We start from the raw sequence: 20,555 nt of genomic DNA, 5'->3' as shown, positions 1-20,555 counted from the left end.
AAAAAAAATAAATCTAAAGATAGTTTTCTATTTAAGATACATGAATAATGTAGTTTATTCGGCAGGAAATGGAGCTTCGTTCTGTGGCACACGAGGCTGCAGATTCTGCAATATTGGGACTGTCGGGGAGTCGACATCGGGTCAGAGGAGGAGCTGCCTGCGGAGCAGAGATAACAGCGGCTCTTTAAAAATGAGGGTTTAAATCGAGTTGATTTAAATCAAGCCCTTTTACTGGTGATTTAAATCGTGATTTAAATCTACCTGATTTAAATCGATTCTACCCTGTCATTTTCTATCAGTAACTCAAAGTGGGGAACATACCTAATGGCCCTTCCTCCTCCTCCTCCTCCTCCTCACAATAACAACCCTGTGAGGTGGGCTGGCTTTCCTGGCTAAGATAAGGCTAGAACTCACCATCTTCCAGCTTCTAGCCTGGTGCCCAAGGAGGGACTAGAACTCACCGTCTCCTGGTGATTGACCCAATGTCGCCCAGCTGGCTTTCGTACCTAAAGCGGGACTAGAACTCACCGTCACCTGGTGAGTGGCCCAAAGTCACCCAGCCAGCTTTCATGCTTAAAGCAGGACTAGAACTCTCCATTGCCTGGTGAGTGGCCCAAAGTCACTCAGCTGGCTTTCGTACCTAAAGCGGGACTAGAACTCACTGTCACCTGGTGATTGACCCAATGTCGCCCAGCTGGCTTTCGTACCTAAAGCGGGACTAGAACTCACTGTCACCTGGTGAGTGGCCCAAAGTCACCCAGCCGGCTTTCATGCTTAAAGCAGGACTAGAACTCTCCATTGCCTGGTGAGTGGCCCAAAGTCACTCAGCTGGCTTTCGTACCTAAAGCGGGACTAGAACTCTCCATTGCCTGGTGAGTGGCCCACTCAGCTGGCTTTCGTACCTAAAGCGGGACTAGAATTCTCCATTGCCTGGTGAGTGGCCCAAAGTCACTCAGCCGGCTTTCATGCTTAAAGCAGGACTAGAACTCACCGTCTCCTGGTGAGTGGCCCAAAGTCACTCAGCTGGCTTTCGTACCTAAAGCGGGACTAGAACTCTCCGTCTCCTGGTGATTGACCAACAAAGTCATGGTTGTGAAGCGAATCTGGCTTCCCCCACTGACTTTGCTCACGAGACGGTCGCAAAAGGGGATGATCACGAGACCTTGGGACGCTGCAACCGTCATAAGTACATGCCAGTTGCCAAGCATCTGGATTTTGATCACGTGACCAGGAGGGAACGCTGCAAAAAAGGGGGGTCCTAAGTCAACTTTTTTCCCGTGTGGTTGTAACTTTGAACGGTCACTAAGCAAACCGTTATAGGCCGTGGGCTTACTGCTGTGGGGCGCTTTGCCTGAGCCGCCAGTCTTCAACTCCGAACCGATTTATCTTCCGCAGATGACATAATTAGGTTGAACAAGAGAGAAGAGAGGAAGCAAAATATCCCCAGGATGAAGAGAAGCTTTCCACAGAACGGCCCGCGACAGTTCCGGATGAGGCGGATGAAGTGGGGAATTCAAGACTATCCAGGTTAGTTGACTCTCAGGTAACATGGTTTGTTCTCACGGAACTGAGCAGGAACCACCCAGGGCCCATGTTTGCAATTTTATAGATCTTTTAAAATCTTTATTAAACAAATTCTGCAATTAAAAACATATATCCCTTCATTGCAACGCGTTTGTAGTAGCGTTCGCTCACTTTGACCTATTTGTAAGTCTGTAGAATATTACTAAATATTACTACAATTATTTTTCGTTCGATTTATCGCATATTTTCAAATATTTACATAATTATTTACATAGTTATACATAGTTACGCATCGTATTATTTCATCTCACTGTTTTTAATTTTAGTATAGTTAGACCATGTATAATTGACAGACTGGATTTTATACATTTTGAGTAGTTATTTATTATTTTATGCTAGCTCACTACCCACGCTTCACTACAAAACTATGTGGTCAGGCTTAGTTTTTTTGGAGGAAAATAATGCCTGCCAGCATCCATCGGTATTCATCTGGCTAGTGTCCTGTTAGTGTGTGAGAAAGAGTTGAGGGCTGTTTGGAAACTGAAGCAGTATTTGCTGTGTGAGCAAGAAGGAGACAGCAAGGAGCCTGGGTGTGGCTTAGCTCAACTGTTCTGTACTAAAACTGCTTAGGGCTCTGAAACTAAAATTCTTCTTTGCTTGTGTTTTGCATTTGGAAGAGTTTTCTTTCCAGGTGGGGAGGGGGAGTAGAACTCCTTAGCATCAGAGCGTGTTAATAATAATAATAATAATAATAATAATAATAATAATAATAATAATAATAGAAATAGTCTAAATGCTCTGATGGTCATTTGGAAAAATCCTTTCTTAGTGAGCCCCTAGAAGCCAAGTGGAACATACAGGCCAAATTTCAAATTTGTAGGCTTTACAGTTCTGGAGATTTTGTGATGACGCGTGAGTGGCATTTCGCTTGTTTTATATATAGATTTATTATTATTTTATACTATTATTTTTAATTGTATCTTTACTGAGTGTTTTTATTTGTTTTGGTCTCTGGCCTATGACTATAATAAACTGAAAAAGAAAAGGAAAAAAAAAAGAGTGGGGAATTCAAGACTATCCAGGTTAGTTGAGTCTTGGGACCATGGTTTGTTTTCACGGGAAACCACCCAAGGCCAATGTAGAGGCAACTCCTAATGTAATAGGTCCGGTGGTACAGGTAGTCCTCGACTTACGGCCACAGCTGAGCCCCAAATTTCTCACATTAAATGAGACATTTTTTTTTGGAAGAGAGTTTTGCCCCCTTTTACGACCATTCCTGCCACAGTCGTTAAGTGGATCACTGCCATTTTTAAAGCCAGCTTTAAATGAGTCTGGCTTCCTAGCTGGCTGGAGAATTCTGGGAGTTGAAGTCCACAAGCCTTAAAAGTTGCCAGGTTTGGAGACCTCCTGATTTAGACCTTGGGAATTAACGGCCTTTACCGACCGAAAGTCCAGGCGAGAGTCCGGCAAGGAGTGAAGTGAAGCAATAGCCCTTATCAGCTCGTTCAGGTAAATGCAAGGCCTTGAGCTCCGATCCAGCCAGGAGGCGGCAAATTAAGTGAGAGAAAGAGACAAACCTCCGTTCCGGCAAGGCGAAAACACACGACCGCCAAACCATTCCCCTTTCCTCCCCTTTATTCCCCAGCCAGGGAGGGGCCGGTCAGCGTCCACGTTTGGTTTTGCTTCCCTGGCCGGCTGCTCTCCTCTCCTGACAGCTCTGTGCATACGCGCATCTGGAACAGGCTCCAGCTGCTCCTCCTCGCTCCTCTCTGACTCCCTCTCTAGTGGCTGGGAAAATGCTGGACAGCCCTAGCTCTCTCTCTGCGTCCGACGCTGAGCGTCCCTCAGAGCCCTCCCCGGGCTCCAGAACTGGCCCCAGGCTCCTCCTCGCCTCTCCTCTCCTCTCCTCTCCTTTACTTTTGCTTCCCAGAAAACTAGGGAGGGGCCCTTCCAAGGCATTTCCCACGTCCCCCTCCCCTTTCCTTCTATTGGCTGAGATGCGTTTTGAATGACAGCTATTTAGAGTTCAGTTCTTCCTCCTGTCTCCCAAGGTGATTCTCATAGCGCATGAAAGGACCTAATCCCTTCTTCTTCCTTCCTTCCTTCCTTCCTTCCTTCCTTCCTTCCTTCCTTCCTTCCTTCCTTCCTCCGTCCTTTCCTTCCTTCTGTCCTCCCTCCCTCCCTTTCCTATCCTTCCTATCTTCTTTCTTTTTTTTCTTTCCTTCTTCCTTTTCTGTCTTTCCTTCTTTCTCTTTCCTTCCTTCCCTCCCTTCTTTCATTTTTTTCTCTTTCTTTCTTCGTTCCTTTTTCCTCCCTCCCTCTTTCTTTCTTTTTCCTCCCCCTCCCTTTCTTTCTTTCCTTTTTCCTCCCTCTTTCTTCCTTCCTTTCTTCCTTTCTTTCCTTTTTTCTCCCTCCCTCCCCCTTCCTTCCTTTCCGTTTCCCTCCCTCCCTCTTTCTTTCTCCCTTTCTTCCTCCCTCCTCCTTCCTTTCTTCCTTTCTTTCCTTTTCCCTTCCTCCCTCACTTTCTTTCCTTTTCTTCCCTCCCTCTTCCTTCCTTCCTTCCTTCATTTCATTTCCTTTTTCCTCCCTCCCTCTTTCTTTCTCCCTTCCTCCTTCCCTCTTTCTCTCTTCTTTCTTTCTTTCTTTCTTTCTTTCTTTCTTTCTTTCCTTTTTCCTCCCTCTCTCCCACTTTCTTTCCTTTTTCTTCCATCCCTCCTCCATCCTTCCTTCTTTCTTTTTTCCTCCCTCCCTCCTCCTTCCTTTCTTCCTTTCCTTTTCCCTCCCTCTTTCTTTCTCTCTCCCTCTTTCTTTCTTTCTTTCCTTTTCCCTCCCCTCCCTCTTTCTCCCTCCCTTGCAGGTTTTGGCAAGAACCACTTAGGACGTCGAAAGCAGGTGCCGGGGAAGAGGCGGGCCTATGGCCTTAAGACGGGCTTGGCAGCGAGGAAAGCCCCGGGGCCTCACAAGGGCATCAGCCCCCTCAACCGATCGCCCCTCAGTGAAAAGGTACCGGGTGGGTCCAGTTCAGGCTGGCGAAGGGAGAGAAATGGTTTTGGCTCCTTTTCAGTCCCTCGGCCGTGACATGGCCTGCTTGGCTGGCTGGCGGGGGGAATTCTGGGAGTTGAAGTCCACCCATCTTATTAAAGAAAATATCGGCCTGGTCCAGGTCGTCCTCGACTTAACGACCACGGTCGAGCCCAAAGTTTCTGCCGCTAAGCGAAGAGATGTGCGAAGTGAGTTTGCCTCCTTTTAAGACCTTCCTCCGTCAACAGTTGTTAAATGGGTCGCTGCAGTTCTTTAAATTAGTTAACTCGGTTGTTAAGCGAACCTGGTTTCCCTGTTGACTTAGCTCGTCAGGAGGTCGTAAAAGGGGAATCGCGTGACGCCGAGACACTGCAGCTGTCGTTAAATACGAATCCCTTGCCAAGCGCCTGAATTTCAACCGCATGACCCCAGGAATGCTACCACGGTCATCAGTGTGAAAACTGGTCATCAGTCCCTTCTTTCAGTGCCGTTGTAACTTTGGTCACTAAACCAACCGTTGCAAGTTGAGGACTTACCTGTACCTTAAACGGATGGTGCCCAGAGCCTAGCGTTAGCTCAAGGGTCTCCCAACCCAGCAAGTTATAAGACCTGTGGGTTTCAACTCCCAGAATTCCCCCAAGTTTCTCTTTCGAAGCCATCCTTGATCCTCGAAATAATTTTCCTGCCTGATCTCCTAAGATGGTGACGTAGCTCCAGTCTAATCTTGAGATCTGCTCTTCTGTTTAGTTTTGGGGGTGAGGCTTTGATTCAAGGTTTGTAGGGATGCTCAGTCATCCAGGTCCTGGTTTTGCCAAAGGTGCTTTTTTGTTGTTGTTCAGGAGCCAACTGGAGTTTCTTGTTTTTTTCTTTTGAGGGTGTTTCGATTCTTATCCGAGAAGCTTCCTCAGTTCTGACTGGATCGTGGGGAAGGGAAGGATTGATATTCCTCGCAGACAGCTGGTCATTTGCATCCTTTCAGAGGGTGCATTGAGGCCGCTTGGATATTTATCTGTGTCCTCAGGGTCACCCGAGTAGTGTTCTTGGTTCCTAGTGGTCTGCCATTTTTTTCCTCTCTGGAAATCCACTCCTTCTCCCACCCCCGTCGTGCCCCTGTTGGAGTCTGATTCCGAGGGGGAGGTTGAGCAGCCGACAGGGAGTGGGAGTGTGGCTCTGGTGACCATGGAGGAAACTGGGGAAGGGCACAGTCTGGCTGGGCCTTCAGAGGAAGACCCAGGCCCACCCCTTCTTCATCTTAGGGCACGCAGGGAGGAATGGAGAAGGGAGCAACGTGGCTTACAGGGGAGGAAAGGGCCCTGATCCCCTCGATTAGCTGCAGCTGAGGAAACAGGATAAAGAGAGTGTTTTTTTGCCCACAGAACTTTGCTGGAAGCAAAGCGTGGATTATCTTGGTTTGTCAATCCTTATCTGGGTTCTGGCGTCCTCCCAACTGTGTGTGTTTTGTTATCTTTTGAGATCAGCAATTCCTTCTCCTGCCCTGTCTCCTTAATTGCTGCAACGTGGTTTGTGTTGGTTTTTATTTATAATCGATATGTACTTTGGGGTCGGACTGAATTTCTTCCCTTTAAAAACTGTTCTTGGGAGAGTTTTTTTCTCCAGCTGAAGATAACTGGACATCGGGGCCCAAATTAGGCTTTTGTGACTTGGTTGCTTTTGTGCCACGCCCCTTTGGATCATCACACACACACACACACCGTTCGAAAGGTGTTCATCCCAAATTGTATAGGTAAAAGCCTGTAGAGATTCTTAGTCGTCCAGGTCATGATGGTCCCAAAGGTGCTTTTTTTTTTTTTTCAGAAGGCAATTGGACTTTCTCGTTTTTACTTTTGAAAGCGTTTCACTTCTCCTCCAAGAAGCTTCTTCAACTCTGACAGGATAGTGGGGAACGGAAGGATTTATACTCCTTGCAGACAGCTGGTCATTTGCATCCTTTTAGAGAGCTGTTGAGGCCACTTGGAGGTGTATCTGGGTCCTCAGGGTCCCCTGAGTGGTGCTCCTGGTTCCTATAGTCTGCAAATTTTTTTCTTATATTTTTCTTTTTTTTTTCCCCTCTGGAAAATTGCAAACTACGGGAACCCTTTGCACCACTCAGGTGGCCCTGAGGACACAGAGTAACCTCCAAGTGGCCTCAACGACCCTCTAAAAGGATGCAAATGCCCAGCTGCCTGCAAGGAGTATAAATCCTTCCCTTCCCCATCATCCAGTCGGAACTGAAGAAGCTTCTCGGATGAGAAGCGAAAGTTTTTCAAAGAAAAAAACAGAAAGCCCAGTTGCCTCCTGAAAAAAAAAAAGCACCCTGAGGACACAGACAAACCTCCAAGTGGCCTCAACGACCCTCTAAAGGATACAAATGACCAGATGTCCGCAAGGAATATAAATCCTTCCATTCCCCACCATCCAGTCAGAACTGAAGAAGCTTCTCGGATGAGAAGCGAAACGTCTTCAAAGGAAAAAAACCAGAAACTCCAGTTGCCTCCTGAAAAAAAACCCCACTTATGGGGGGCAGGTGGTGGGGGTGTTGGGGCTTTGCTCTTGCTCCTGTTCCTCCGGACAGGCGCACCCCTGACCCTTCGTGTATCTCCCTAAAGAACCTGCAAAGGAATTACTCCGTTTTGAAAAGGAAGATGGCCGTCCAGAGACAACCCGAACTACAGAGGAAGCCAGGCGCCCGCTTCCGAAGGCCCAACTTGTTAAATCGAAGGTAAAGCTGCCCGGTTAACCCTTTGGGAGGAGCTCCCTTGAAGCTTGGGCCTCGGGCGAAGCCTCGCGACATCAAGGAAAGGGGGTTGTATCTGTGAGGGAAGAGAATCGGGGGCGGGCTTCCCAAAAATGTTCAGCAGGCGGTTCTCTGGGCGTGGCGTGGCCAGGGTGGGCGTGGCCTAGTCGGCCTCCTGCACCGCGGAGGGGGGAGGGTTGTTTTTGCCCTCCCCGGGCTCCGGAGGCTCTCTGGAAGCTGGAAATGGGCCCATTTCCGGCCTTCCCGACCTGTCAGGAGGCCCGTTTTCCCACCCTCCCTGAGCCTCCGTGTGCGCCCTGCACTTCCCGACATCCGAATAGAGGAATGAAGAAGAGTAGAGTTGGAAGGCACCTTGGAGGTCTTCTAGTCTAACCCCTGCTTAGGCAGGAAACCCTACTCCTATTTCGGACCAATGGTTATCCCGTCTCTTCTTTAAAACTTCCAGGGTTGGTGCCTTCCCAACTTCTGGAAGCCAGCTGTTCCACTGGTTAATTCTTCTCCCCGTTAAGGAAGTTTCCGCTTAGTTCTAAGTTACTTCTCTCCTTGGTTAGTTTCCACCCGTGGCTTCTTGTCCTGCCTTCAGGTGCTTTGGAGAATAGCTTGACTCCCTCTTCTTTGGGGCAGCCCCTTTGTGGTAGTCCTTGGTTTACGGACCACCACAGAGCCCCAGATTTCTCTTGGTAAGCGAGACAAGCTGTTGAATGACTTTTGCTCCGTTTGAACTACCTTTCTTGCCCAAGTTGTTCAGTGAGTCACACCGTTGTTAAGCAAGCCAGGCCGTTGACTCTGCTTTGTCAGAAGGTCGTAAAAGGGATCCTGTTTGCAAATCAGGACACAAGACCACGAAAGGTTGGAGAACACAGGTTTTTATTCGTGCGCAAAGGTTCAGAGCATCAGCATGGCATATTCCGAACCCCTGGCTCTTCCTGAGGCGTCACTTTTATACATGTCATAACCTCAGCCTAGCCCGGGGCGCTTCTTATGTTAAACTATACCAAAAAGGAGAAGTACATATCTTGTTCTTTTCCAGAACCATCCTTATTCACCGAAACATGCTTACTTCCAGTTCCTTAGTTCAGCAATTTCGTGGTTTTGCGCAATATGTCTATATAAGAAGCATGGTAAGGTGGGGTCAGAGGATTTCTGGTAAATGCATATTTTGTTTTGGACCTTCCAAGCCGCTTCAGCGTGACTCTGGGATGCTGCAACCGTTATCAGTACGAGTCTGTTACCCTATTTGTGTATGTGTGTGTGCGGGGAAATATGCTGGCTCAGGAATTCTGGGAGTTGAAGTCCACAAGTCCATAAAAAGGCTCTCAGGATTCCAACTAATACACCCGTAGCAAACAGCCTCAGGGTGGACAAAGGCCACTGTTCCCCACCCTTGCCATAAACGATAACAAGGACATGTGGTTATTATTATTATTATTTGTATTTGTATTTACAGGCCAAGCATACAGTCCCTGTCGACCAGAATTGGGAATAAATTATACCAGCAGAAAGATACACGCCAAGCAACTTTCCTTTTTCGGCGGGGCCTGAAGGTACTTTTGCATATCTGCATTTCAATCTGAAGGAAAGATTTGGCCCGCTCTTCTGCCAATCTTAAAATCTGGTCACTCCGAGGTTGGCTCCCGTTGGGGAGCCGTTTCCCAGGGGAGTCTACCTTTCAGGCATTTCATTACCTGACTACCATGTTTTCCTCCAAAAATAAGACCCTGCAGGGTGGGTGGGGGGAGAAAAAAAGGAGGAATGAAGAGGAGCCGAAAAATGACATGGAGGGGCAGCCGTCTCAAACAATCCATGCTTTGAACTAGGGGCCAGTCTGCATTGATCGTATGGCACCTTCGCGTCATATTTAACACGGGTAAAATACAAAACATACCGGGTTTCCCCCCAAAATAAGACCTAGTCTTACGTTTCGTGTTGTTTTTTGCCACCAAAAAAGGCCACCGGGTCTTATTTCCGGGGGCTTTATGCGATTTTGCATGCATCTCGCGTGATTTTGCATGTCCAACCTCTGCAAGCTTAAGGTGTTCCGATGGAGGCTGAAGGCGGGGAGAGACGTGGTGGGCAGGAGATTCAGTTGTTGGTTGCGAGAGGAGAAGGAGTGGCGGAGTCAAGAGAAGAACAAGCCTGGAATCCCTGCGTAGCCACAAATGGACTAAATCCAAACCCTCTTGAATTCCGTTAGCCCTTATCTACCATGTTTCCTGGAAAATAAGACCCTGTCTTATGGGTTTTTTTTTGCCACCAGGTCTTATTTTGGGGGGATGTCATCCACTGACTAACCTCACTTGCATGTGTCGCCCCCGGCCTCCTTTTTGCTATCGGAGGCCTTCAGAAACTTCTTCTGCGGCCGGCAAGGCTTTCCTGAAGGCCTGGGCAGCCGTTAACACAACTCTGGATCGATCCAAAGCTTTGTTACCAGCTCCAGAGGCCTTCAGGAAAGCCTGGCCAGCCTTGCCAGCTGCAGAAGAAATGGGCCACTAAGGCAGGTGTCGGGGTGTGCGAGGCCTGGCTACACCTGTCCAAAGGTAAATAATAGGGCAGCTCCACCCGCACATCCCCAACCTGGCTTAATTTTTAATCAGGGCTTATTTTGGGGAGTAGGGCTTATATTGGGCGCATGTGTAAAAATCAAGCTAGGACTTACTTTCAGAGGAGGTCGTATTTTGGGGAAAACAGGGTAGGTAACAGTGCTAGAAAGGAGTGGGCTTTGCTGAGCTGGGTTGTTTTGTTGCAGACGTTCCATTACCCCACTAGGTCACATCATCAGTGTTAGAAGGGAGAGGGGTTTGCACTCTGCTTTATACCCAAGGGGCTTGGCCTGTCAGTGCTGGTGGGAGTGGCCTTGGGGGTTTCCTTGGTTAGGCTGTGGTTTACCGTTAGCTTGTTTATCTGAGATGGCGGCTACATTGATTGGGTTATTATTTACTCCTTGAGTTTTGCTTGCTTTAGTATTCATCTCGATGTTAATCCCTGTTGATTTGCTGATGGGAGAGCGAACCCTACTCCCTTCTAGCCTTGGTGATGTTACCTAGTTGGGTAATGAAACGTCTGCAAGAAAACAGTACTCGAGAGAGCATCAATTTCCACCACCCCCTCTCATCCTCCTCCCTTTTAGCACTGATGATGTTACCTAGTGCGGTGATGAAACAAAACAACCACTTTCAGAGTGCATCAGTTCCTCCTCCTCCTCCTCCTCCTCCTCCTCCTCCTCCTCCTCCTCTTCTTCCCCCCCTCCTTACATGCCACAACCCCACTTCCCTTTTATCACTAATGATGTTACCTAGTTGAGTCATGAAATGTCTGCAACAAAACCACTTTCAGGGTGCATCAGTTCCTCCTCCTCCTCCTCCTCCTCCTCCTCTTGCATGCCACAACCCCCCTTCCCTTTTATCACTGATGATGCTACCTAGTTGGGTCATGAAATGTCTGCAAGGAAACCACTAAGCACCAAGGACTGTACCTGTGGATACCCTTGACTGAATTATAAAGGTGAGGGACTTAAGATTCCTATTTCTGTATGGGGCATCTCTGGGGGAAATGGTATAGGGTTTCTAACCCTGGGGGGGTGGGGTTGGACTAGAAGACCTCCAAGGTCCCTTTCAACTCTGTTAATTCCACCTTGCCCTTCCTGCTGCCAGCAAACTGGAAGCGGTGGTTTAATTATAGGCCCAGAACACTTTAGAAGCCTGCACAAAAGTCCACGAGCCTTTGGTTTGTCAACCTTAGCAAGTTTTAAGACGTGGGGGCTTCAGCTCCCAGAATTGCAGCTGGGGAATTCTGGGAGTTTGAAGTCTGCATGTCTTTTACAGTTGGCAAGATTGAAAAATGCTGAGCGAGCCAATAGGAAGACTTTTTACTAAACTGTAGAAACTAGAAGTAGAAATCCAAGACTTTCATTTTTCCTTGCGTGCTTCAGCTTGCTAGATTGCTATCCGTAGGTATCTGATTTTTTTCCTTTCCTTTCTCCTTTTCCTTTTTCCTTCCTTTTCCCTTCCTTCCCTTTTTCCTCTTCCCCTCTTTCCCTGTTTCCTTTTTCCTTTCCTCCCCAGGTACAAGCACAAGTCCATCCAGAAGGTGACTACAGAAGCCAGGGAAACAAACGGACTCGCCCGTAGGTATTCCAAAGAAATGGACCAAGCAATCACCAATCTGTGCTCTCGTTTTCCTTTTTCTTTTCTTTTTTTTGGGAGGGTGGGAGGAACATATCTCAGTTCTATATTGTCTTAAGGACTGTGAGTATCTTTTGTTCTGGCAAACTCATCCAGAAATTCAGCACAGGAATTCAGTTGGGTCAGAAGGAGGAGCTGGTTCCATCGCTGGAGAAGCGAAGGGTTCAATAAGCGATCTCTTTGATTCTGTACAGGCGGCTCAGAAAACAGCAACTGAATGAAAAACTGCTGGTGACCTTCTACCGCTGCATTAGAGAGAGTATCTTAACTAGTAGCACCTCTGTATGGTTTGAGAATTGCACAGGGGCAGATAGGAAAGCGCTCCAGAGGGTTAACATCATTGCCCAGAGGATCCTGGGTTGCCCTCTCCCCTCTTTGGAAGAGATTTATAGCTCCTGCTGCCTTAAGAAAGTTCAAAACATCCTCCAAGATCCATCTCATCCTGGGAACCTTTTTTTTTAACTATTACCACCTGGCAGACGGTACAGGATAATAATAAAAACAAGGACAAATAGGCTGGAAAACAGCTTCTATCCCAGGGCAGGAGCTCTTTTGAATTCTGCTGTATAATGCAATATTGGTGCAGTGTCGGGGGTTTTCGGTTCAATGTGTGGAGGGTGAAGGACGTGTGTTTGTGTTTATTTTCCTGGTCATGATATGCACCGAAGATGGCGTTTGATTTCGTTGTACGAGGTGCAAGGACAATAAAGTAAACTAAACTCAGGGAAACGTTTTATTAAGTGAGTTAAACTTGCGAAAAACTATCATAGCTCACGTTTTTTTTCGGCGCCGTTGTAAACTTTGAACAGTCACTAAACCAACCGTCGTATGCCAAGGATTACCTGTTTCAAGTCCCGGCTAAGCTGATTCAATGCACGTGCTTATTGTCGAGAATCTGGTTAATTAATCACCAGCACTAAATTGGCTCTAGATAACAGTTAACAGAATACATATGAGAGGTTGGATTTAGACTCTTTGTGGCAACGTAAGCATGCCAGGCTAGGTCCTCTCTTGACTCTGCCATCACCAGGCTCTGCCTGTGCTTTGGTAAAATACAGGTAGTCCTTAACTTATGACCACAATGGAGCTCAAAGTTTCTGATGCCAAGCATGACAGTTGTTGAGCTTGGCCCCATTTACGACCTACCTCGCCCTGGTTGTTACGTGAATCACTGCAGTTAGTCACATAAGTGAATCTGGCTTCCCCCCCATTGACTTGACTTGTTAAAAAAAATTGCAAAAGGGGATTGTGCGACCCTGGAAAAACTGCAACCGTCATAAATATGAGCCAATGGCTGAGCAGCTGAATTTGTTAGTGTGATGAAGGGTCCTGCTAAGTCACTTTTTTCCAGTGCCGTTGTAACTTTGGTCACTAAATGAATGATTGTAAGTTGAGGACTATGTATAATTGACTAAAAGGACACAGCTTCGGGAAAAACCGGAATTCGGTGCTTTGAAAGGTGATTTCCAGCATCATTGATGTAACCCATACAGAAATAGCAATAGCAGTAACACTTATATATCACTTGGCTTTGCAGCCCTACTCTGAGTGATTTACTGAGCGATTTACTCTTGCTCCCAATAATCTGGGTCCTCAATTTATTGATGCCAGAAAGATGGAAGGCTGAGTCAACCTTGAGCCGGTCAGAATTGAAATGTTGGGTTTAGGCAGAGTCAGCCTGCAGTATTGCATAGGAAGGAAAGGAAAAGGAAAGGAAAGGAAAGGAAAGGAAAGGAAAGGAAAGGAAAGGAAGGAAAGGAAAAGAAAGGAAAGGAAAGAGAAGGAAAGGAAAGGAAAGGAAGAAAGGAAAAGAAAGAGAAGGAAAGAAAAGGAGGAAAAAGGAAGAAAAGGAAAGGAGGGAGGGAAAGAAAGGAAAAAGAAAAGGAGAAATAGCAATAGCACTTAGACTTATATACCACTTCACAGGGCTTTTACAGCCCTCTCTAAGCAATTTCCAGGATCAATCTCTTGCCCCCAACAATTTGGGTCCTCATTATACTGACCTCAGAAGGCTGAGTCAACCTTGAGCCGGTCAGGATTGAACTGCTGGCTGTGGGCAGAGTCAGCCTGCAATGCTGCATTCTAACCATTGTGTGTGTAGGTAGGTAGGTAGGTAGGAAGGAAGGAAGGAAGGAAGGAAAAGGATGGAGAGAGGGAGGAAGGAAGAAAGGAAAGGGAGGGAGAAAGAGAAGGAGGGAGGAAGGAAAAGGAGGGAGGGAAGAAGGAAGGCACATAGCAATAGCACTTATATACCACTTCACATGTTTTCCAGCCCTCTCTAAACAGTTTACAGGGCCAGCCTCTTGCCCTCAACAATCTGGCTCCTCCTTTTAGCAACCTCAGAAGGACAGAAGGCTGAGTCAACCTTGAGCCGGTCACGATCAAATGGCCGGCAATGGGCAGAGTCAGCCTGCAAAGGCTGCATTCTAACCCCTGGGCCATCCTGGCTCTTCCAGATACAGCTATGAACGAGGTGGTTTGTCTAGTGTCCTCCGTATTGTTCGGCTTTATAGCAAGATAAAAGTCACCGCGGGTTCCGTATGCTGTTGCCATGAACTTCCTGTAAATTAAATTTGGAATTAATGAGCTGTGCTTTCCAAGCAGATGGCGAACGTCTACCCGAACTGGAGGGATTTTGACTATTTCCATTGACAATCCTGGTGCTGTTCTCTCTCCAATGTGAGTAACACCGTGAAGCACGAAGAATCTGGACCTCACAGTAGATTCTAGCGAAGCTGATTTATTGTTTATGCTTATAGATAAGATTCTAGTCAACTTTTGTGTGTGTGTGTTGTCTAATAACCTTGTAAGTCCCTTGTGGAGTGGAGCTGAGGGTGTTACTGGCCCGATGCCCTTCCTGTCACCAGTGCGGAGTTCACCACAGATACGTTCTCATTGTGTCCAGAGAGAGAAATATTTGCCTCTACCTAGGATTGAACTCACAGCCTCCTGATCTCTAGGCCATGCACCACTCAGTGAAGGGAATCACTCATCATCATCTTTTAATAACCCCATAATCCCTTGTGGGGTGGAGTCTGGGCAACTGAATGTGGAGCTGATTGTTTACTGGCCGGATGCCTTTCCTGTCGCCAGTGTGGACTTATATTCAGCAGATATATTCTCAGCGTGTCCAGAGAGAGAGAAATGTCTGCCTCTACCTAGGATCGAACTCACAGCCTCCTGATTGTGAGGCGACCACACCACTCTAGGCCACCGCACTCACGAGATTCTAGTCAGTCCAAAATTAGAATAACAGAGTTGGAAGGGACCTTGGAGGTCTTCTAGTCCAACCCCCTGCTCAAGCAGGAGACTACAACAGTTCAACAAATAGTTGTCCAATCCCTTCTTAAAAATCTCCCGGGATGGATTGGATAATAGTTAACGTCCCCAAAGTGCTTTTTTTTTTCTCAAGAGGCGACTGGACTTTCTGTTTTTTTCTTTGAAGACGTTTCGCTTCTCATCCAAGACGACGTTTCGGCTTGAAGAAGCTTCTTTGGATGAGGAGCGAAAAGTCTTCAAAGAAAAAGTAAAAAAAAAAAAGTTCAGTTGCCTCTTTTTAAAACAAAAGCACTTTTGATACAACCATGACCTGGATGGCTGAGAATCCCCATAGACATAAGAGTTAATGGAATTGAAGAGATGGACCGCTTGTGGGACCGTAACGACTCCAGGCTTATTCCTCGTTTGACTCCATCCCCGGGCTCTGCCTGTCGTCCTGCAAAAATCACTTTTATTTCCCATTCGAATATCCCGCAGATGTTTTCTACTGATGGCGAAGCAAACCTTTTGCTTGAACCTTGTAGGAGCCAGCACACAAGCCCATAATTCAGCAGGATTCATTATAGAGAAGAAACTTCTTTATGTACAATAATATAAAATGTGATGCATGTATACAATACCCATGCAGCTCTTGCAACGTGGTAGAGAAAAGTAGCAAGTACTCTCAAGCCAAGACAAACAAACTCTTTTATACACAGAACAGTTAAGGTAAGCCACGCCCAGGCTCCAAGCTGTCTCACATGGCTCACACACAACTAAGCCAGTGTCTCTGTCATCAAACAGTCCCCGTTGACTGACTTGTTGCCATGGCTATTCCAGGTCATAAATTCTTATACACTGACAAACCTACCCAGTGCGTTATCACAATCTGTTTATTTTTTTGCTTTACAGTTCTTTGAAACCAAGACTCACCAGCAATCTCATACCCCCCTTTCTCCTGAAGAAGGAAGCATCGGAAGAGAAGAAGGTCCCCAAAGGTGTCCCTCTGCAATTTGACATCAACAGTGTCGGGAAGCAGGTTGGTAGTGTTGCAGCCCGCCAGTGGCCAGTGGAGCTGGCGGCAGATTCAGACAGTGAGGAGGTTGGGGAGGAACCTGGGCCAGTCCTGAAATCCTCTGTGTCGGAGGCAAAGATGGGGCCAGAGCCGCCTGACTGTTATCAGCTGCCTTTGGAATCGGAGATCAGTAGGGAAGAAGAACAGCTGGAGCCTGTTCTCAGTGTGCTCATGCACAGAGCTGCCAGAAGAAGGGAACAGCTGAGGAACAAGGGTCAAATAGGGAGTAAAGGCTTAGGTGGACGGTGAATGGCCCTTCCCATAGGGGAATAAAGAGGAGCGAAAGGGGAGTGGGGTTTGCAGGAGACAATTAGTTCGTTTAATTAGTGTGAAGACTTCCGAGACCGTAATTACGCACACACTTATCTTGTTTTATTGCAACACTGGGAATTATTTTCATTCCCAGCCAGTAATGAATCTCAAACAGTCCCTCGAGATAAGCATCCACCTTTCTTTCCTGTGAAATGCTGCCAATAGCAGAAGTGTCAAATAAACTAGGGAAAAAAAACAATCGAACTACAAAGAGCTTCAGTGAATGAATCTGAACTGAATGACCTTGCTTCCTGCAAAGGTTTCATCATCTTTGCCTGTCCTTTATCCCTTATGGGAGGGACAATCGTCTCCCAGTCTTACTCCCGAGTTTCCCCTTTTGTTTCAGCTGCTCTCGCCTTCTAGCAGCTCTGCACATACACACGCTGGGAACAGGCTCCCCTTGTTCCTCTTCCTTGCCGCCGCCAGACTCCAGAGGCTCCAGAGTCCGCACCCCACTCCCAGATGGTCCTGGCCCCATCCCTGCATCGGACGCAGGACCCTCATCTGAGTCCTCTCCAGACTCCCTGACTGGTCCCCTTTCTTCCCCTCTGTCCCATACCGCTGCCGTCCGCACAGGCTGGCGGCGAACCTCAACACCGTTGATATTATTAAACAACAATGGCCGCCTATCCCGGGTTCTTGGGAAGACCTCGATGGGTGGGTCAAAAGGCCACATCCCAGTCAAAACATCCGGCTGACTCTGCGATGAAGCATACTACCACTACTGCGGAGTCCTTGCTGTGCTCTCTGAGCTCGGTGGTTTCTCTCGCCGACGTTTCACTCCCGAACTAGGTAAACGTCATCCGTGCTTTCATAATGTCGTCACAATAACGGCTTCTCTCTTTTCGGCATTCACAGACCAGCATGACCCTCAACGAGCGCTTCGGGATCCTGAAGGAACAAAGGACAGCTCTCGCTCAGAACAAGGGCAGCCGTTTTGTGACGGTGGCCTAGAAGAGGCCTTTCCTCCCCTTGGAAGGAGCCGGAGAGACTGTGGGGTCCAGAAGTCATGGGAGACATTGGAGACTTTTGTGTCAGAAGATCCCCAAGGAGCTGAACCCTTTTCCCCGTCCATTTAACTGCCCTTCCTCTATCCTGGGAGGTCCAACCTTGATGGCTTTTAAGACCCGTGGACTTCAATCCCCAGAATTCCCCAGCCAGCCGTGGGAGTTGACGTCCGCACCTCTTAAAAGTGGCCGAAGTTGGGCACCACCTGCTCGAACTAGTCAGACCAGACGTCTCCAAACTGGGCCACTATAAGCCCTGTGGACTTCAACTCCCAGAATTCCCCAGCCAGCCAGCCGGACGTGTCTGTTTCCTTTTTCCTCTTAACCTCCTAAAGTGGAGAGAGAGATTGCAGAGGAAGGGATCACAAGAGAGCAAGCTATGCTGGCTGGGGAGGATTCTGGGAATTGAAGTCCACAAGTCCTAAAGTTGCCAAGTTTGGGGACCCCCTGAGTCACACCATCAACTCATCCCTTTCATCTCTTCCGATATAACGAAGAAACACAGCAAGCTTTGGGTTTGTTTACTTAAATAGGCACCTCGCCCTGGATTTGGGAAGGTCCAATTAACCCCTGCAAGAAGGGGACACCCCCAGTTACTTTTTGTTGTTCTTGTGGTTGTTTTTGAAAATGCCGGTAGGTGTCGACGCTCCACCCTGCAAAGATGAAAAAAATAATAATAATATTTTTCTTTCTTCACGCAAAAAAATTATACAGTGGCCCTCCTGGTCCGATTTAGTTTTAGTTTTGGCCACAGGCCTCCCAGGGAAGGTCGGTTCTGCTCTTCTTTCGTTGGCTGATTCATCTGAACGGCTTGCGCGTCCCGTTTTCTTCTAGTTCACCACACACACCCCCGCCCCCCAAAAATCGGAAGCAATTGGGGCAGAGGGAGGAGGTGGAATAATTGCCGTGATGGTCAATTGGGCAGGTCTCCATCAAAACCTCCCCGGCGATATTGGCACGGATCCGATCCGTAGGCTTGCAAAAAACAAACAAACAACGAATGACCTGTGAGTATCTTTGTAGTAAAACCTGCCACGACAACTCGAGTTCAGTTTTATCCTTCGGTCACAGAGTGAGCCGCTTGGTTTTCTTGAGGGCATCTTTCACTGACATTAGCCTGGTTTTTCCCTTTCTGAGTTCTGTTGAAGGTTGCTTTGTTGTGTAGTGAGAAACGTGCACTTTGTGACTCCTCTACTTAGCGGTAAGTTCCACCGAGGTACCTTCCTGTCGTGTCAAGGGATCAGAAGTGGTGGAGTCAACATCTCAGCATATACACCCACACCCACACACACCCCAAGCTCTCTGCATGTCTGATTAATTTTGACTTCCAACCAGGGGATATTTGGAACCCTAAGAGGAATAACGGAATTGCCCGTGAAAACATCCTGAATTTCTGGATGTTCATACATCCATAAGAGGATCCTAATTCGTAGGCCTAGTGTCAGAGGTTACAGTGAAAATTTTCATTTTCTGGTGGTTTTCAAAGCAAAGAAGATTTGGGTAATCCGTAGAGCATTTTTTTTTTTAAATTAAAAACTACGGCCCATGATGATTAATGTTCTTTTGTTTCTAATTTTTCTTTCTTTTTTTAAAATCTTCTATATCGGTGTTTTTCAACCTTGGCAACTTTAGGACGTGTGGACTTCAAATCCCAGAATTCTCCAGCCAGCTATGCCTATTTTTTTTTTTCTCTTACCCCTTGAAGTGGAGAAATTACAGAAGAAGGGATTGTAAGAGAGTAACCTATGCTGGCTGGGGAGAATTCTGGAAGCCCATATATCTTTAAAAGTTGCCAAGGCTGAGAAACTGCTGTTCTGTAATCATTACAGTGGAAAAAGTTTTGGACATTTTTATTATTTTTTTTTAAATTGTGTACTAAAAATTCTGTTGGAAGTCTGTTAAAAACGAAGAAGACCGAGACGTCCTTTAACCCGGCGCCCATCAGATGGGTTGGAATTGCAATTGGCCCAACCCACCTCACGGGCACCAGGTTCGAGACCAAGAGCCTGTATGCTGAGCACCATCCTGCGTTTGGTTTGTGCCAGGATGCAATTAAAAACGGAGCGAACAAACCTTTTGCATCAAGCCGGATGCAAAAAAGATTGATGCAATGCATCCCTCAAGAAAGTTAGTTTGTACTTAAGGAGAATATACTTTAAATCTGTACCTTTGGGTATTTTTTTTTTTTTTTTGGAGAAGTTAATACATTTGGATCTATTCTAAAGCTATTGGACTTTTTAAAAATAAAATTACAAAAAGTTTACGGGTTTGCGAGTTGTGCACGGTTATTATTGGGCTTGCAGAGTTAGTCCTTGACTTACAACCACAATTTGAGCCCAGAATTTCTGTTGCTAAGTGAGACATTAAGTGATCAATTTGTCCCCGTTTTATGACCTTGTCACAGTTGTTGAATGAATCAGTAGAGTGCAGAGAAGGGCAACAAAGATGACTAGGGGACTGGAGGCTAAAACATACGAAGAGTGGTTGCTGGAACTGGGTATGTCTAGTTTAATGAAAAGAAGGACCAGGGGAGACGTGATAGCAGTCTTCCAATATCTCAGGGGCTGCCCTCAAAGAAGAGGAAGTCAAACTATTCTCCAAAGCGAAAGAAAGAAGGAAGAGGGAGGGAGGTAAGCAAAGGGAAGGAAGAAGGAAGAAAAATGAAAAAGGGAGGAAGGAATGAGGGAAGGAAGGAAGGCAGAGAGAGAAAGTAAATAATAAAATAAGGAAGGGAGAAAGAAAGGGGAAAAAAAGACATCTGAGCGAACCATAGATAGACAAAAGACATGTCTAGTTTAAGGAAAAGAAGAATAGGGGTGACATGACAGCAATCTTCCAATATCTCAGGGGCTGCCCCCCCAAGAGAGGAAGTCAAGCTCTTCTCCAAAGCATCTGAGGGCAGGACAAGAAGCAACGGGTGGAAACTCATCCAGGAGAGAAGCAACCTGGAATTGAGAAATTTTGCTGAGAAAAACTAACCAGTGGAACTGCTTGCCACCAGAAGTTGTGGCTGCTTCCATCACTGGAAGTTTTTAAGAAGAGACTGGGCAGCCACTTGTCTGAAATGGTCTAGGGTTTCCTGCCTAAGCAGCGGGTTGGGCTAGAAGACCTCCAAGGTCCCTTCCAACTCTGTTACCCTATTCTACTAGTTGTTAAGATAGCCATACCTTAACTTTGACTTTGCTTTTCAGAAGGTCGCAAAAGAGGGAATCACATGACACACACACACCCCCAGGACACTGCAACCGTCATAAGTGCAGGGTCCAGTTGGGTCTGAACTTTGATCCCATGACTCTGGGGATGCTGCACCGGTGGTTAAGTGTGAAAAACGATCACGGGTCCCTTTTTTTCAGGACCGTTGTGTAACTTCAAGCAGTCACAAAATGAACTGCTGTCAGTCAAGGACTACCTGTGTTCTATCA

General features: G+C 46.9%; 1 protein-coding gene and 1 long non-coding RNA gene across 2 annotated transcripts in view; both read left to right on the top strand.

Annotated features, from left to right (window-relative positions):
- LOC148125944 (uncharacterized) overlaps positions 1 to 19,394 on the top strand; it is a 55,920-nt gene extending 36,526 nt beyond the window's left edge. The window contains exon 2 of the long non-coding RNA XR_015743657.1: positions 17,561 to 19,394. This is a non-coding gene — a long non-coding RNA (uncharacterized LOC148125944). The remainder of the gene's footprint in view (positions 1 to 17,560) is intronic.
- FYTTD1 (forty-two-three domain containing 1) overlaps positions 1 to 19,394 on the top strand; it is a 29,572-nt gene extending 10,178 nt beyond the window's left edge. The window contains exons 2-9 of the mRNA XM_087933727.1: positions 1,396 to 1,527; positions 4,382 to 4,527; positions 7,152 to 7,264; positions 8,748 to 8,844; positions 11,362 to 11,423; positions 14,086 to 14,160; positions 15,652 to 15,778; positions 16,985 to 19,394. Coding sequence (XP_087789853.1) covers positions 1,396 to 1,527; positions 4,382 to 4,527; positions 7,152 to 7,264; positions 8,748 to 8,844; positions 11,362 to 11,423; positions 14,086 to 14,160; positions 15,652 to 15,778; positions 16,985 to 17,080 — 848 coding nt within the window. The 3' untranslated portion in view covers positions 17,081 to 19,394. The remainder of the gene's footprint in view (positions 1 to 1,395; positions 1,528 to 4,381; positions 4,528 to 7,151; positions 7,265 to 8,747; positions 8,845 to 11,361; positions 11,424 to 14,085; positions 14,161 to 15,651; positions 15,779 to 16,984) is intronic.
- Positions 19,395 to 20,555: the final 1,161 nt, after the last annotated feature.

Source organism: Pseudonaja textilis, chromosome 4 (assembly GCF_049901715.1).
Source record: "Pseudonaja textilis isolate UNSWEBS1 chromosome 4, rPseTex1.2, whole genome shotgun sequence".
NCBI lineage: Eukaryota > Metazoa > Chordata > Lepidosauria > Squamata > Elapidae > Pseudonaja > Pseudonaja textilis.
This window is presented reverse-complemented; position numbering and strand designations above follow the sequence as displayed.